The sequence below is a fragment of the Acomys minous genome (assembly GCF_964271855.1).
Source record: "Acomys minous genome assembly, chromosome: 4".
Lineage (NCBI taxonomy): Eukaryota > Metazoa > Chordata > Mammalia > Rodentia > Muridae > Acomys > Acomys minous.
In genome coordinates, this window is record NC_140486.1 from 26,829,964 (window position 1) to 26,846,758 (window position 16,795).

At 53.3% G+C, this 16,795-nt stretch overlaps 1 protein-coding gene across 3 annotated transcripts in view; it reads right to left on the bottom strand.

The window, feature by feature from the left end:
• PDGFRB (platelet derived growth factor receptor beta) overlaps positions 1–15,996 on the bottom strand; it is a 39,258-nt gene extending 23,262 nt beyond the window's left edge. Inside the window, exons 1-3 of one of the 3 annotated variants that reach the window (XM_084778048.1) lie at positions 15,524–15,996; positions 5,975–6,069; positions 536–581 (exon numbers count right to left, since the gene is read on the bottom strand). In XM_084778048.1, the coding sequence (XP_084634174.1) occupies positions 536–575 (40 nt within the window). In that variant the 5' untranslated portion in view covers positions 576–581; positions 5,975–6,069; positions 15,524–15,996. Of the gene's footprint in view, positions 1–535; positions 582–5,974; positions 6,070–9,407; positions 9,638–15,523 lie in introns of all 3 variants that reach the window. The other 2 variants (XM_084778047.1, XM_084778046.1) reach the window with 2 other exon arrangements.
• Between the last annotated feature and the right edge of the window lie 799 nt (positions 15,997–16,795).

The following is a 16,795-nucleotide window of genomic DNA, read 5'->3' on the forward strand; positions in this document are numbered from 1 at the left end:
AGTCAGGACAGGTGCAGCCAGTCAGTAGGGCAGGCCACTGGCTTGTCCCTGGTTACTCGGGCATTTGCCCAGACCTTAGAGAGCTGAAGGCGGGTATCCAGCTGGACTGAAGAGGGCTAGGAAACTGGGGTGTCTCAGAAGGTGCTGTGGGTGCAGAGGGCTAAGCAGGGAACTTAAGTGGATGAGGAAGGATTTTTTAAAACCATTTATTTATTTATTATGTATACAGATTTCGTTATAGATGATTGTGAGCCAACATGTGGTTGCTGGGACTTGAACTCATGACCTCTGGAAGAGCAGTCAGGGCTCTTACCCTCTGAGCCACTCTCCAGCCCAAGGAAGGATTTGTTGAGCAGATCTAAATAGGTGGGCAGTTGAAGGAGTCTTCTGCAGACCACCTCCAAATACGGGGAAACCGAGGCTCAAGAGCACCATGGGGCTTCAAGCCTCTCATGCCTTGGTGCTACCAAGCATCACCACTGCCAGCTCCCTAGGGCATCCCTGGGGCCCTCACCCGCGTGCCCAGCTTACTTACCTTTTAAGACAGAAGCTGGCATCACACCTGGAAGCCCCATGGTGCCCTGTAGGGTAAAAAAGGGATCAGTGTGGGGAAAGGCAGTGCCAGGGCCCACCTTAGACCTATTTCCTGAAGAGTTAGCTCTGCCTGGGCATCCAACCTCCCGTCTCAAGCCGGGAAGGATCCCCAAGCCCTCTCTCCTTTGTTTCCAATACTCATATGGCCTTGGTTGAGTCCTTTGCCTATGGGCCTCAGTTTCCCTGTATTTTATAGTGGAGGTGGGGAATTGGGCTAGATAGGGGTCTGCCAGCTATGACAGCCCTGTCCTCCGGGTGACAGTTCCAATACCAGGCACTTATCTGCCAGGTCAAATATTTGGCAGTGTGATGAAAGGCCTGGAGGAATCGGAGGGGTGACCCAGAGCCTGCAGAACTCCCACAGCTCCCTCCGTAAGCACAACAGGAAATGGGACGTCTGTGGGAAGGGAAGTGGGGGGGGGGCCAGGACTGTGGAATGTGGGAGTGGGCTGGCCCCCCTACTCAGCACAGAGCGGTTTGCAGGAGGCCCAGGAGAAAGGGCCCAGCTTCAGCCTTATTCTAATTTATCAGACTTTCAAGGTCCTTGGAGACCACTGAAGCCAAACTTCCCACCTCTAACTTCATGTCCATATGGGGAAACTGAGGCTCTGAGGAGCAAAGACATTTACCCAGGGTTCCTAACAGAGCCTGTTCAAGAGGGAGACAGCTGAACGGTGGGGACAGAGGAAGACAGAAGAGAGGGCCTGGGTGAAACGGGGTGTTGGAGCAGGGACAGACACAGACAGATTGTAACGGGTGAGCCATTCTTCAAATTCCAAACAATCACCAACAACCAGGTACTGTCAGAGGCACAGATCAAGAAACAGGAGGTCAGCCAGCTGTGGTGGCGCACACCTAGAATCCCAGCACTCCGGGAGGCAGAAGCAAGTCGAAATCTGTGAGTTCGAGGCCAGCCTGGTCTACAAAGGGCGTCCAGGACAGCCAAGGATACACAGAGAAACCCTGTCTTGACCAAACCAAAATTAACTAACTAAATAAATAAGAAAGATAGGAGGCAATCACGTGACAGGCAAAAAGGAGCATCCTGAGCTTGTGGGGCTGCCCATCCCGGCCCAGTTTGTCTCCACCCCACCATGTTGCCTGGTTTCCTACCCACGACTGAGGAGTCAGGTCTCATGAGCCCCGTCACCATCTCTGTGCCTGGGCTATGTGGTGGCAGAGCCTCCAGACGATGAGTGTACCACCTGTGAGAGCTGTCTCCCATGGTACATGAGACTCAGGCAAGGCCCAGCCCAGCTCCGTTTAACACTCTAAGGAGCAAGCTACACAAACTCACTTTTCCTCTGTTGCTTTATGTTTAGTCAGCCTGCCTGAGGGTCCTCTATGGCCCTGAGTCTCCCCTCTCAGAGTTATTACTGGCTAAAACCCTCATGATGCCCACTTCTCAGTTCTCCCCCTCACATATCTCTGGTACCGACCCACTCCAGCTGGACACCAGGCCTCCTTGGGCAACACAGACAGCATTGGGTGCCCAGGCGGAGCCAACAGGCCCCACAGAGGCCCATCTTCCCTTTGGTGGGTGCCCCTCTGGCTCCCCACTTCCTGCCAGAGATGTGGGCCAAAGAAAATCATTAGCAGCCCAGGGTGGGGGGAGGGCACATCTCAGCCTTCCTCCCCCTCCTCTCCCAGCCTCCCCGGCTGGCCACACTGTTTATTATTCTAAAGGAGGAATTTGGCCTGCTGGCCAGGAGATGGGAGGTCACTGCAAGGAGGCTGGCCTGGCTCTGGAAGGCTGTGCTGACCCTGTAGGCTGGAACCTCATGGCATGCAGTCCCCAACCCTGCGACTTTGGGACACTCTATCTTCCCTTCACAGGCCCTCTCCTGCAGAGAATAAGGCTCGGGGAGCTAAGAGTTAGGACTCTAAAGTTGGGAAGGAGCCTTCTCAAATGGGAAGTAGAGACCCAGGGAGGCCCAGAACCATGAGCAGGTCACAAGGACACTAAGTAGTGGGGGGTGACAGACTAAGCAAATGAGCTGAGGGACAACGCAAGTCAAAGATGCCAGCAGGCTTGGACTGGCTCTATACTCTCTGAAACAAGCACCAGGCTCTTGAACCCACTGTGACAATGACTGAATCTCCTGCCAGCTCTGGGACACATTTGCATATCCATTCACAGAGGGGTTGTGATGGTCATCTTGTTTGTTTGTTTGTTTGTTTGTTTGTTTGAGACAAGGCTTCTCTGGGTAGCCCTCGCTACCCTGGAACTCACTCTGTAGACCAGGCTGGGCTCCAACTAGAGACCTGTCTCCTGCCTCTGCCTCCTGAGTGCTGGGATTAAAGGCGTGCACCACCACTGCCTAGCTCTGTGATTGTCATCTTAAAGAGCTGTTGTTTTTAGGGCGTTGTGCCTTTTTGACTTATTAAAGAGAAGGCGCTGGCCACCATTACTCTCAATGTGGTGACCTGAGGAAGAAATGGCTGGTCAGGCGTGCAGATGACATGTTCGAGGCCACAGTACCTGGGACTCTGCGACCCATTTCACCCCACTGACCTTGGGTGGAGAACCAGACACACTGTCTAAATGGCCACAGTTTCCTCCTCTGTACAACTGAGATGGTTTTTCAGGTGATTTCCCACCAAATGAACTTGGGGTATAGAAGGGTGGCATGGAAAGTAAGCTACGTACAGACCGAGGACTCATCAGAGTGGGGCTCAGGCACCCAGCATAACCTCCTGGCCATCTCAATGGCTCTGGATACCCCAGTTGTCCTTTCTGTGCCTTATGGAGCATTTTGTGCTTCTGGGGACTGCTGTGTTCTGAACAACCTCAGCAAGGGCCAGGCAGCCAGCTGACTTGCTCTGATGGCATGTCTCTACAGTTTCCTTTCTTCAAGAGAGGGAGCTGTGCTCCAGAAAAGGGTCACCTAGGTCAACATGGGCAGGCACGCCCTACCCGCCTTGCTGGATACAGTAAGTCTGCTAAAGCAGAGAAAATCCCCAAATCTCACTCTCTTGCTATGGTCAGAAAGCCCTCAGGATTGCCCCTGTTCAGGCCAGGTCCAGAGACAGGGGTCTGCTCAGCTTCTCACAACAAAGCTGAGGCACCCCTTAGGGAATCGGAGTGAGGCCCAGGGGAGCAAGCATGCTTGGGAGTCATCCTCAGAGCCTCAGCATTCCCACTCACAAGCACACACAATTCCCCCACTCCTTTCCCACCAACTTAATCTAAATAAATCTAGCCCATCTTGGCCACATCCGCCAGCATCAGCTTTCCTCCCTCGGGGTCCCGAGGCTCCCACGACACAAGCGTCTGGGAAGGGGAGGGGGGCCTGCATTGCTGCCAGAGGGAGGCCTGCACACGGTAAACACATGCACGGAGTCCAGATGCTGCCCACGCACTCTCTCACACGCTCTTCCACAGCGCACACATGTGTGTGTGTGTGTGTGCTGTAGCTATTTGGGTGTTTGCCCAACCCTCACGCAGACACGGACCATGTGCATGCCCACACAAGACACACGTGCACCCAGCTCACTCAGGGCCCAGTACACGTGCACATTGCACAGACCGACACTTGGGTACTTTACCATGTGTCCATCAGAGGTGCACTCGTGCATAACAGTCACTCATGTCCCCCCTCCCCACATAGGACAAATAAACGTGTATACAGGATCACAGTTGTCCTCTGCACATGTATCTGGGCACAAGCATAAAGGAGCGATAAGCCGCATTTGCTGTGTGGTGCTTGGCAATGTATCGTATCACTCGATCCTCAGGCAGCTCCAAGGCAGAGAACTGTTATTCCCACTTTAAAGCTAAGAAAGCTGAGGTGGGAACTGCTTTGGAAAATGGCCAAGAAATGCAGACCAGACAAGAGGAGAGACTGTGATGAGGCAGCATGCCTCTCCACTGCCTGCCACCCCCTGCAGGGTTCCCTCTTTGCAGTGCCTGGCTGGGCAGTGGGCAGTGGGTAGGGACCGACTGAAACAGATGGCTTTGAGATCAGTATAGCTGAGGTCGGCAGGACTTGGTGACGGTAAGAGGAAGGTTTCAGAGATGCAGAGTCCAGGAGTGCATCACATGACAGGGGCATAGAGCCACGTTCTAAGATGAGAATGAGACCGTGCGCAGGCTTAACAGTGGCCTCTGAGCTGGTTTCAAGTGTGGAGGGTTTTGTGGGCACTGAGTGGAGACAGAGAACAGGCCGGGCAGAAATGCAGCTAGGCTAGACGGGAGAGAAGAAAGCCAGCTGCGGTTCACAGGGGGCACTTGGTGCACTCGGTGTCACCAGCCTCACTCCCACCTTGTTCTAAATAAACAAGGGACCCAAGTAGGAGGCCCAGTCCTGGGGTCACAAGGTCAGAATCTTGGAATGGAAATCCCCTGCCGCTAGGAAGCATCTCTCCCATCCCTTTCTGGGGCTCACTGTACAGGTGGGGAAACTAAGGCTTAGGGCAAAGGAAAAGAGAAGTCCCGCTGGGTCTCTGCAAGATGGGCTTTAATGACTTACGAGCTGTTGCAACTCTCTGCCTGGGGTCCCACTCCTAGCACTCACTCACAGTCTAGAGTCTAGCTACATGTGGCCCCGCCTCTCCACAGAACAGTCACTTTCCTTAACCTGTCCCAGACAGGGGGAGACCCGTGACAGAGATTCAGAGGTATGACCTGCTAAATCACCGGCAAATGCGGGACACGAGCTTGTTTCCTGGCCTTGTCCTGTCTTCTGAATCAGGGGCCCTTCACAGCCCCTAGATAAATGGCAGGATAGGAGGTTATTTTCTCTCTGTCATCCACCTATATTACAGGCCAGTACAAGAGAATGGAAGAACTTTCCCGGCTGACATGGCCCTCAGGACCCTTGCCCTATGGACATGGAATGCTGGGTTAGGGGTGGGGGTGGAGTGAGTCTCCCCAGCCCAGGCTACGATGCCATGACTCAGCTTAGAAGAAGCAGCCAGCTCTAGGCTGGGAGTTGTGTGGGGGTTAAGAGGAATCTGCGACCAGGGACAAAATCCTTGTCTAGCAGCTGGACAGTGAGCAAGTGACAACAGCCTGGTCAGGACCCGACAGAGTTTGGCACTTCTAGCCTTCCCAGAGCCAGCTGATGTGGGGGTGATCTTACAGTTCCAGTCAGGGAGCTGCCCCCCACCCCACCCCCACCCCCCACTCCAATCCTGGGAGCCAGAGAAGGGACTGGAGAGAGAGACTACAGTTACAACTGGGAAGAGAAAGCTGCGAAGGAAAAGAGCCCATCTCCTCAGCGCTGTCTCTCGGTCCCTTGCCACCTCGCCTGTCCCCACTCCCTCTCTCTGCAGCACCCTGGCATTCCCCTACCTGTCTATGACTCTCTGTAGCACTCAGGTAAAGGCTACTTCTGAGCCATGGCTAGAGGAGCCATCACTTAACTCTTGGCCCTACCTCTGCTCCTCGCTGCTGAAGGAGGAAGGTCACTGTCCTCTTAGCTCCCCGGGGTACCACATTCGGTCTGTGCTCCTCTCCCCAGGAGGCCTCCCCTGGGGCACAATGGAAAAGAAATGGCCTATTTTCTTGAAGTCCAAAATTAAACGAAACATCTGTCTGGAAAGGAGCCAGGCAGATAAAGAAGGAAGTGACTCCCCGCCCGCCCCCGCCGCCACCACCAACAGCACCCCCAATCCCAACCCTCCACCCCACCCCCACAGAGTGTGTGTGCTGGGGGTTGGGTGATGGCGGAACAGCCTGTGGGAAAGTGCTCAGTGTGTATCTGACAGCTCTAGGGGCCCCAGGGAGGGGGTCTGGGTCCCCAGGAATGCTGGGAACCAGGCTGGGAAGGAGGTCAGAGAGGAGGATGGGAGGCCCAACCATGCTTCTGCCCGTAGCCCAGCGAGCAGAGCAAGCACTTCCTGCCTGCCCCCTGCCTCAGGCGCCTCACTGGCCTCAGGCTCAGCCAGCACTGCTTTATTCCCCGGGCTGTAGAGCCTGGCTCTGCAGATGCCCCAGGAGCCCTGGCTTCAAGTCTCCAGGATCTCACCTGGGCCCTCCCTTGCCAGTTATTTCAGAAGAAACAGGAACTTGCCTGGCCTTGGAGAGTTCCAGGACAGAAAGAGCTCTACCTTGGGCCATCCCCTCCGGGCCCAGCACCCCTTGCACAGTCACAGAGGGCCTGTTTAAGGTCTCACCTGATGATATTGCCAGGTTCTCAACCCAACCCACCATACCCTGCTGCTTTCCTGTCTCTCAAGAGACTGAGGTATAGAAAGGATACACATCATTTGCCCAGCTGAGGCTACAGTGTAAAATCCTTGGCAGGCTGCCTTCAGGCACACAGCACACGGGCCCAATACCCTCTCACTCACTGTGGTTTTTGCAGGACTAACAGTTACAGGCCTCCAGAAGGGACAGTGGGAGCCCAGGCAGCACCAACCACACACCAATCACATGTCTGCTGCTGCCTGGTCAGGCTTGGTGGCACATGCCTTTAATCCCAGCATTCAGGAGGCAGAGGCAGGCACTGTGAGTTCAAGGCCAGCCTGGTCTACAAAGCGAGTCCAGGACAGCCAAGACTAACACAGAGAGACCCTATCTCAAAAACCAAACCAAAAGAAAACAAAAGAAAAAAGAAAGAAAGAAGGAAAGAAAAACATGGCTGCTGTCTGTTCATTCCTATTTCTGGACTTCTCCACACTTTCCTATGAACTAGACCAAACTGGAATAGAGACGGTCATAGGTGCTACAATGTGAGGGCCAGTAGGGGCCACATATGCCCTTTCCCTCACTCTCTGCAATTGCACACAGTCTGAGACTGGAATCTCACCACTTCCGCTATGGCCCTTTCTACCCAGATAGCTCAGGATGCTCAAAGGCCAGACTACCATGGCGGGTTCATTATACTGAGCACAGTCTGTCTTACTCTGTGCCCTACTTCTTTGTCCAGCAGCTTTCCCATATCCACCGAATGACACCTCTCTTCTCGCTCCCTGCTCCAATCTGAAAACAAATAAAAGCCCCAACTAATTAGGAGCCAGACATTCTGCCCAATGAAGTGATTCAGGGATTGTGTTCCATCCACACAACAAGTGTGTGTGTATGTGTGTGTATGTGTGTGTGTGCCCATTACACCCATCTCATAGAGGAGAATACTGAGTCTCAAGGAGGTTTGGTGACTTGCCCAAAGTCACATGACCAATAATCAGAGGACCTAGGAGAGTATGCAAACCCAGGCTGCTTTGGGCCCAAAGCCTGTTTTCTTAACCAGTGAGCAAGGCAACCAATCTCTCACCTAGAAATAACTCTATCCACAGGAAACTGCTCCTTTCTGAAGATATCAGGGACAGGAGGGCCCCCCCAAGGTCAGGGCCCTGCTCCTGGCCTCACAGAGGGTGGTGGGCAGGGGACCTGCGCCCTTGAGGTCACACACCAATTCAGAAGACGAAGTAGAGACAGGAGTCAGAGCCTTTTGAGACTTCAGCGTAGAGCCCATCGTCAGCCAAATTAAGAGAGGGATCCGTAGCTCCAGCACGGTGGCTGGTGCCCTGGCATGGTGGCACGGTGGTGGCCTCTTATCCCAGCACTCAGGAGGCAGAGGCAGGAAGATCTCTAGGAGTTGGAGACCAGCTTCAACATAGAAAGTTCAAGGCCAGTCAAGTCTACACTAGCCTCTGTGTAGAAAACAGTCTTGCAGAGGAAAAGCCCAGTTTGGTCTTGTCACTAGGGCCGCTGCGAGACAGAGAACATGTAGGCCACCTGGCTCAGTGGGTTGCCAGCTCTGCCTTGGGCCTGCCACTATGGGCCTATCATCTCTCACACAGTCACAGAGGGCCAGAGCCTAGGAAGCTCCAGAGCTCCAGCCTCCACCTCCCTCGGCTGCCCTCCCTGCCCCCCAACTCTCTCGAGCTTCATCCTGGGCTGGTGCCATGGCAACCTAGAGCACCAGGCCCTGGCAGCCAAAGGAGCCCCTGAGAGGGGTCCCAGGCTGGGGCTGGGAGGGGTACAGCAGGCCCAAACAAGCAAACCTTCTGTTTCCCTGGCCGCCACCGTTGGGATCAGCCGTGGGCTGGGGGGGGCCTCATGGAGAATGTGTTCTCAGAGCCAAGTGGGCAGGGGGCAGGCGGGCCTCGAATCCCATTCCTGCTGACCCACCAGCACGAGGCCTTCCCACACCAGCCCATAACCCACAGATTAGGCAGGAGCAGCTGATCAAGGAGAAACCCCCGCCACTGATCCTTGCCAGTTATAGAACATTGAGATTCCCCTCAGAACCCTTCTGGGAAGTAAGTGAAGTGGGAGGAAAAAGTGTCTGTTTCCTTCACCTTCCTACTTTCTCAGCATCTCTTCCCTATCTCTTCCTGCAGGCTTCACCCTCTGGTTCTCCCTCTGACTGTTAACTTGCCTTCTCCATGTCTCACTCTCCATCCAGGCTATAAAATCGGGCCTTCGTACTGAGACACCGGGGCTCTGGATGAAGTTCCCACAAAATCCCACAAGTAGATGCTTGGAGGAGGCCTCTTAGCCCAACGTGAAGTCAATCCTCTGTCCCTCTCCCCAACCTGGGGAAGTCACTCACTTAGCCAGCCTAGAGTGCATAGCTGAGACCTGGTAGACTAGCTTGGACAGAGAAAGGAAGCAGGCGATACAGAAGATGGCTCAGGAAGCTCCAAGAAGGGCTTCTTGGGAAGTGGGAGCTGTAGATAGGATGAGATCTGCGGAGGCTCCACCCCCTTGAACTAAACTGAAGCTCAGTCAGGAGTGTATTCAGCTACCAAGTAAGCCAGCCTAGGAATATGCTAAATCTGATAGATGGCTCCCAGTCCATGGCTGTCAGCCAAGTCTTCTCTGTCCCTCAATTTGATCTCCCACAACTCAGGCAACATACCTAATGACTCTTTGGGGCCTCTCCCAATTTCTCCAGTACGCGTGCAACTGAGCCTATCGTAGATGTTCCACTGATGTTCACATAGCACAGGATGGAATGGCACCTGGGAGTCGGCTCTTCTAGTCCTCAGTCCTGGTCCTCAGCTATCCCCTAGTGACAGTGTTCTCTAGGCTGGGACTGGGTTGGGCAGACAAGGGTGATTCTTTTCCTCTTGGTGATAGGACAGGCAGCTGGTGAGAGCGGCGCAGACAGACTTACGGTATCCTAAAGGCAATGGGCTGGTCCTGTTGCCACCCAGGGCAAGGGAATGGTATGGGAGGAAGCTCAGGCAGGCTGGGAGAGCTTTTCCATCTTAATGCCACTTAATCCAATCCCACTTCTCCTACCCGGCCACTGTGTGGCCAACTCTGAGGTTAGCTTCGCTGAGTGGTGTTTTGTGAAGAGGGGCACAAGAGCCTTCTTGCTGTTACTATGATTGCTCAGAGTGATGAGGAACCTATGGCGTGCTCTCCTGACCAGTAAATGGTAGCATCTCTAAGTCTGGGAGGCTGGCCTCTGGGGTTCAGTTGGGTTCTATTACAGATGATGCCAGCCAGGCCGCTCCACAGTGCTCCGTGGGAACAACCTTTGGAGAGTGGAAAGGCATCTTGGGGGAAGGGCAGCGATGGATCTGTTAGATTAGAGCTGAGGTTTATCAGGCAAAACGATAGGTGACAGGCATTAAAGAAGGGAAAGCCTTTGGGAAAGGTTGGGAGCACTGGGGGAGCGTTTGGACACTGCCCTGGATATATATATCAACAAATCGATTTTCAGGGTTTTAACAGAGTGGTGGTGAATGGCTAGCTAGTGACGGCGATAATGCCATGACAGCAAGCAAGGGTGTGAGCGAGTGGGGCAGGTAGAGGAGTGACATGAACAGGTATTTCATGGGAGGTTGTGAGTTGGCAGAAGGACGGTGGAGTCAGAGTCCAGTCCCCAGAATGAGGCCATCCCAAACCCAGCTGGAAGCCCCCAGCTGGAGCAGCTATATAGTTTGTGGGGCAGGTGTAAAATGAGAAGCAGGGATGCTGCTGCTGCTTCTCTTTCTTCTCCTCCTCCTCCTCCTCCTCCTCCTCCTCCTTCTTCTTCTTCTTTCTTCTTTCTTCTTCTCCAGGCTGGCCTTGAACTCAGAGATCTGCCTGCCTCTGCATTCCTGCTGCCTCGGTACTATTTAAGCTCAACTTTAAGAGAAGAGGAACTGGTAGGACTACAGTTCTTGGAGACCCACTTTCCAGGAAAGGAAAGCAACAAGGTCACCAACAAAACATGACCAACAGCCTTATGAAACCTGGCAGGAGGGGGTGTGTAGGGGAGCGGGCGGTCAGTCGGTAGAGCTTTTCTAGAAAAGGAGGAGGAAGAGTCCAATGCCATAAGGCTTGGAAAGGGCTTTCAGTGATAAAAACAGAGCTAGGTGGGCCTCTGGAGCCACTTCTCTTTCCCTTCTTCTTCCCTTCTTCATAAAGAGGAAACTATGGTCCGAGTGGAGAAGTGATGGGGCTGGAAGTTTCATGATCCAGAGACCACACCAGAAGGCTCTCTGGGCTGTGGCCGAGTCAGCAGAGCAACTGCTCTGCAAGAAGTCATGGTCCCGAGCACTGCATAAAACTGGGCATGGTGGGACATGCTTCGAATCCTAGCACTCAGGAGGTGGAGGCAGGAGGATCAGAGAGTTCAAGGTCATCCTTGGCTACTAAGCTGGTTCAAGGCCAACCTGGGATACCTGAGACCCCGGAGAGAAAGAAGGTTTGGGGTTGAGGAGAGCTTTGTTCCTCTTTTGCAAAAATCTGCCCTGTAACCTTACCCCGCCAGGGAGACATGGAGGCTGGTCCCTGGACAGTGTATGGAGCTGGGATCCCTCTGGGTCTTTTGTGTGGTGGTATGAACACAGGTCTGTTCCCATCACCTGTGATTTGCATGGCTTGAGGCACATCCTTTTTTTTCTTTTTCTTTTCTTTCTTTTTTTTTTTTCTGACCTTGAGTCCACCCCATACCATTGGGAAATCAAACCAAATGAGGCCCAAAAACCTTTTCATCTCTGAAATTCGGACAATTCTTGAGCCTCTGACCCTCCCCAGGGACAGCGCTGTCCATCACAGAATGGAGAAGCTGGAACCTCCAGCAGATGAAAGCGTCAAGCATCAAGACATCAAACAGTCGCACTCTGAGGCAAGAGTGAGGGAATTACTGTGATTAAAGCCGTACACAGACATACTTTGATTTTCACCCACCTATATCAGGCTGAGCATTAGCTGTGCCCGGAGAAAGTGCTTGGGAGTGGAAGAGCCTTGGGGCCAGGTCCAGGTGTTCGGGAAGCTGTTTTTTGAGTCTCGGACCCCAAGACTGGGGTCGGGGGAGAGGCTACCTGGTGAGTTTCTGTGCAAGAAGTGGCAAGTGTGTGAATTCTACATCTGCTCCCATAGGGGTGTGTCCCTGGGGGGTCCCTTTCCACCACTCCTACCAATGCCCCTCTTTGTTTTGGGCCAAAGCCCGCTTCCTCTTCAAATCAAAGCTCAGCCCTGGAAAGGATCTACAAGGTCTTTCTTACACAGCCGTCACAACCCACTTCCCAGGCCTCCTTGCTCTCAAGAAAACAGGCATGTAGATTCTGCAGGAACACGCCCTGGGATGGGAAATTGAGTACATTAAAGAGCCTTCTTCAGGTTAGAAAGTTCTCCTCCTTATTGCAGGTTAAGGTTTTCCATTAGCAGCCATTGATCCAGACCTCTTTCTGCAATGTGTAGAAAGGAAAAAAAAAACCCTTTCATTGTAAAGTTAAATATGCATGATCCCTGAGTACACAGCAGGGCCTGTGCGGCTGCCAATCTGGGCTGGCAGGGCTTGGAATCCTGGAATTGTTCTGCGGTGGCAGGGAGCTTAGTGATCATCGGGGTCAACCTCTTTGTTCAACTGAGAGAGGACTGAGGCCCATGGTCACATGGCATCCTGGGTTCTGAGCCCGCCCCCCTCTGGAACCCTGAGGACAGATGAGGCAAGCTCTTGGAGTTTATACTGGGTCCCAGACCCCATGCAGGCTTTCCTCCTAAGGCTCTGAAATCAGAAACACCCAAATGCTAGTCCTGTCTGTGGGACTCTGGGCAACTGATTTAGCCTCTTGGGCACTTGCTCCTCTATAAAATGGGGGAGAATTTGTATCTACTCCCTAAGACTGCAAGATTTAGTTAGCCTAGTAAATACGTATGAGCTTTCTGAATGCCAAGCACTAAGGACCAAAGAGAAAACTTGAAGGTCTCTTCAAGGCAGAAACAAGGTTAAAACACACACATTTCTCCGCCAAGTGGTGATGGCGCACTTGGAGGCAGAGACAGGCAGATCTCTGAGTTTGAGGCCAGCCTGGTTTACAGAGTGAGTTCCAGGACAGCCAAAGCTGCACAGAGAAACCCTGTCTCGAAAAACAACAACAACCACCTCCCACAATGACTGTTCAGCTGTTGGCTCTGCTCACACTAGCTGAGGTACCACAGAGGGCTGGCCCCTGGGGAAGGACTCTGCTTCCTGGGTGAGCTGACTATGGAAATAGTCCCATTGTAATGACCCACTGCCCAGGATCCTGAACCATCTAGAAGAAACAGATGGGCCTTTCTGAAATGCCTATGGCTTCTCTCTCCCTCTCTCTCTCTCTCTCCTCCCTCTCCACCATACTGTGAAGCTTGTCTAGAACAAAGGCAAATTCCCTCTTACAGCCCGAGGGCATCTAGTCTGGGAGCCAATCGGTTTAGAAGCTCAAGGTGTCTCAGTCACTTCCACAGTCAGAGCTCTTTAGGGCTGCGGGTCTTTTCCCTATTTGGATGCTGATGCACAGAAGAGGAGGGAACACTAACTTCTCTCAGCTGTGGCCACAGGTTGCAGAAATCAGGCTAATACCTTACATCTTGGTAAACCCACAAACTGTCACAGTGTTCACAGAGAAGCAACGGGCTGACCCAGGGTCGCACTCTCAGCCAACAGTAAAATCAAAAAAATCAACACCTGACCTGGCATGGTAACACACACCTTTGGTCCCAGCCCTCAGGAGGCAAAGAAAGGTGGATTTCTGTGAGTTTAAGGCCAACCTGATCTATATAGCGAGCTCCAATACGGTCAGAGTCAGGACTTCATAGAAAGACCCTGTCTCAAAACAAAGTTAACACCTGGTATTGATCAAAGTGCTCCCAGCCTCTAGGTACGGAGCAGGCCAGGGATGCCAGGCTAGCCACAGGGTGCTTATGTAAGAATGAGCTTCTCACTTTGAATCCCTTGGGCTTGCCACAGCCTCCCCACATCTGCTAGCAATTACAAACCCAGCTTCCCCCCCCCCCCCGCCCGACAGAGGAAAGAGGGCTGCTGATAACACTGCACTGCCATGCTGTTGTCTCAAGTGCTTGCCAGACAGACTCCCTCTTCGCTCAGGACTAGACACGGGGGTCTTGAAGCATCTAGGCCTGATCTATACTTTCTGCTGGGGATGATGGAAGTCAGCAGGGAGCAACCGGAGAAGAGTGAGTGAGAATACCCTGATGACGCACTGCCAGGATGTATGGGGTACAGCCTTTGGGTTTACTTCCATTGAGCCTAAACACTAGCTCTGTTGTGCGAGCCTAGAGTCCCATAGCCTTGGTTTCCTCGTCTGCAAACACGAGTAACAAAACTCACTCTGACGCCTTGCTGTAAGGAATACAAAGTGGGTGCGCAGCAAGCTCACCCATGGCAATACCACCGTGACTGCCTGCACCCTATGGCTCCAGGGCCTTCTGCCGGGAGACAGGGGAGGGACTCATCACTTTAGAAAGACCTGTTGGAGGCTTCAGTGAACCCTTCCTCCTGGCCGCCACATTCCCACTGCCAACCTGGAGCTGGGCACAGAGGTGGACCACAAAGCATCAAGAGCTGTGTCCACACAGGCTGGGGTGTACAAACAGATAGAGCAGAGAGGCCAAGTGGTAGGTAGGGTGCTCTTGAGGGAGGGCTGCCTAGAAGAGATATGGTTGGAGGGTCCAGGAGAGAGAAGTGATGAGGAAGAGGATTCCAAGCAGAACGGAGGTGAGGACAAATGCCTATGTTCAGGGTGGTGTAAATTCCTTTCACAGATCCTGGAGTCTAACCATTTGGAAGTAAGAAACCAGGCTGGGAACCTAGGGCCCGAGTCGTCTGGGGTAGAGGAAGCGTACTGTCACTTCAGCCCTGCTGCTGGGCTGTGGCTAAACTAGGTGGCTGTCCCATCAACTAAAGGAAGAAACCATGCCTGCCTCAGGGAGCAGGTGAGCATCACAGGGTACACTCTGCATCCTGGGTTCAGTCCCTCTGCAGTGACCGAGCTTTTCTGGGCAAGAAGGAAGTGTGATCCAACTCGGTTCAGACATTTAGGATAGAGTGGAGAAGGAACAGAGGCCCCGAGGGACAGAACAAATAGGGAAACACTGTGACAGACTGAAAAGACACAGCCTCAACCCCCCTTTCACAAAGGAGCCCCCAGACCCCGCGGCCCGGAACTAGACCCCACCCCAGACACATGACCAGTAACTAGGCCGGTTTGTAAGCTTCCCTCGGTCCACAACTCTGTGAGCCAGAATTTTCTCAGTGGCTAGGGGTTTGGAAGGAAGTCTTAGGAATCTGGAAAATTTGCAAATCTATTTAAAATCTCCAAAGTCCGCCTGGCTGTTGGCTGGCCTGTAGCCAGACAGTCTTAGGCACAAGCCTTGGTCCAAGGGACAGACGTTAGGATCCTGAAGTCTCCACTTTTGTAAAAGCTGCTGACCACCTTGGATTCCCGTCCCTTGCTCCTGCTACCTCTCCCTACTCCACCCCCACAGACTGGCTGTACCTTGGAGGTTCCAGGTATGTCGGATCTTGAAAGGTATGGGGGTATCTGAAGAGGTGGGGTAGGCAGCAGGATTGAGGGGTCAGTAGCCACTTATGGTGGGTAGAGGGGACGGCCCTGCCGTCAAGGGGAGTCCCTGCCTTCCTCCCCTCTGGTTTTGTCACTTTTTTTCTGTCCCCCACCCCCACCCCCACTGCACAAACAGGCACAGGCTAGGAAGGGAGGGGGACATGGGATGGGTTTTTCTCTTCCCTGGACTTACCCGGCTAGAGATGGCTGCTGGTGTGTGCTATCACCCCCTCCAGGAAGTCCTCCTCGCTGTCCTCTGGTTTTTTTTTTTTTTTTTACTGGATCCAAAATGGGCAGCAGTGAAAGGGCTGGCCTGATCGCGGAAAGCCCTGGGAGAAGCGGGGGAATGGAGAGGGTGCTCAGGGGCGAGGAGTAGTCCGGCCCCTCCTCACTCCAAAAGCATCCTCTGGGAGGAGCGGAGCTGCCTGGAGGGGCCGCCCTGGGTCTAGCTGGCAGGCAGGAGGCTGACGACTGGTCTGGGCCGCTCTGGCTCTGGGCTCCTCTGTGTTCTCCTTTCTCTCAAAGTTACTCCCAGAGCAATCCTAGGTCCCAGATAGGGCAGCCGGGACTGTGACCACAGTCAGCCCCAGTGCTCACACCACTGTGGGCTATACGTGCCCCCACCACCACCACCACACACTTTGGGGGAAAGGCTGCAGGGCCGATTCTGATTGGCCAAGCTGGGGGAAGGGGGGAGGTGGAGCAGGGAGGGTGGAAGCGTGTGTCTGTTTTCAATTTCAGGTTTTTTTTTCTTCCTCTCTCTTTCTTTTCCCCCAAGTTTCTTGTTTTTCTTCCTCCTTTCCCTCTGCTCCCTCCCTTCACCGGCTCGCTCAGGATGTTTAGAAATTCCGCTGCCTACGCCAGCCACTGAGTCACTTTATTAGAGCGGCCTGCCCCACTTGCCTGATGCCTGTCAAATGGAGCCTTCCTTGACCATGGCACCTGGGGTGAAAGCGAGCGGGAGAGCGAGAGAGCGAGAGAGCGAGAGAGCGAGAGAGCCAGAGAGAGAGAGAGAGAGAGAGAGAGAGAGAGAGAGAGAGAGAGAGAGAGACAGAGAGAGACAGAGACAGAGACAGAGACAGAGAGACAGAGAGAGAGACAGAGAGACAGAGAGAGACTGACTCAGTTTCTCCATCTGTAAAGGAAGTGCTGATGATTTGTGTAGTGGACTTACATCTGCCCGGTATGAGGAACTGTACTGGGTTCTGCGACTCTGTAATAAGAGACCACCTGAGTCGGAAAGATGTTCCCAGATAAGCCGGTACTCGCAGGAAAGGAGTGACTGACAGCACATTAGAGAAAGACCCAAGGCTGACAGAGCTACTCCTGACTCTTCAGCTGGGCCTGGAGCTGTCTCTTTTGCTGCCTTAAACTTTGAGCCTGATTCTGGTTCATCTCTGCACACAGATGAGTCAATCAGCAGAGGAGTGTCTCTATAAACACTCACTGCAAGGTAAAAAACAAA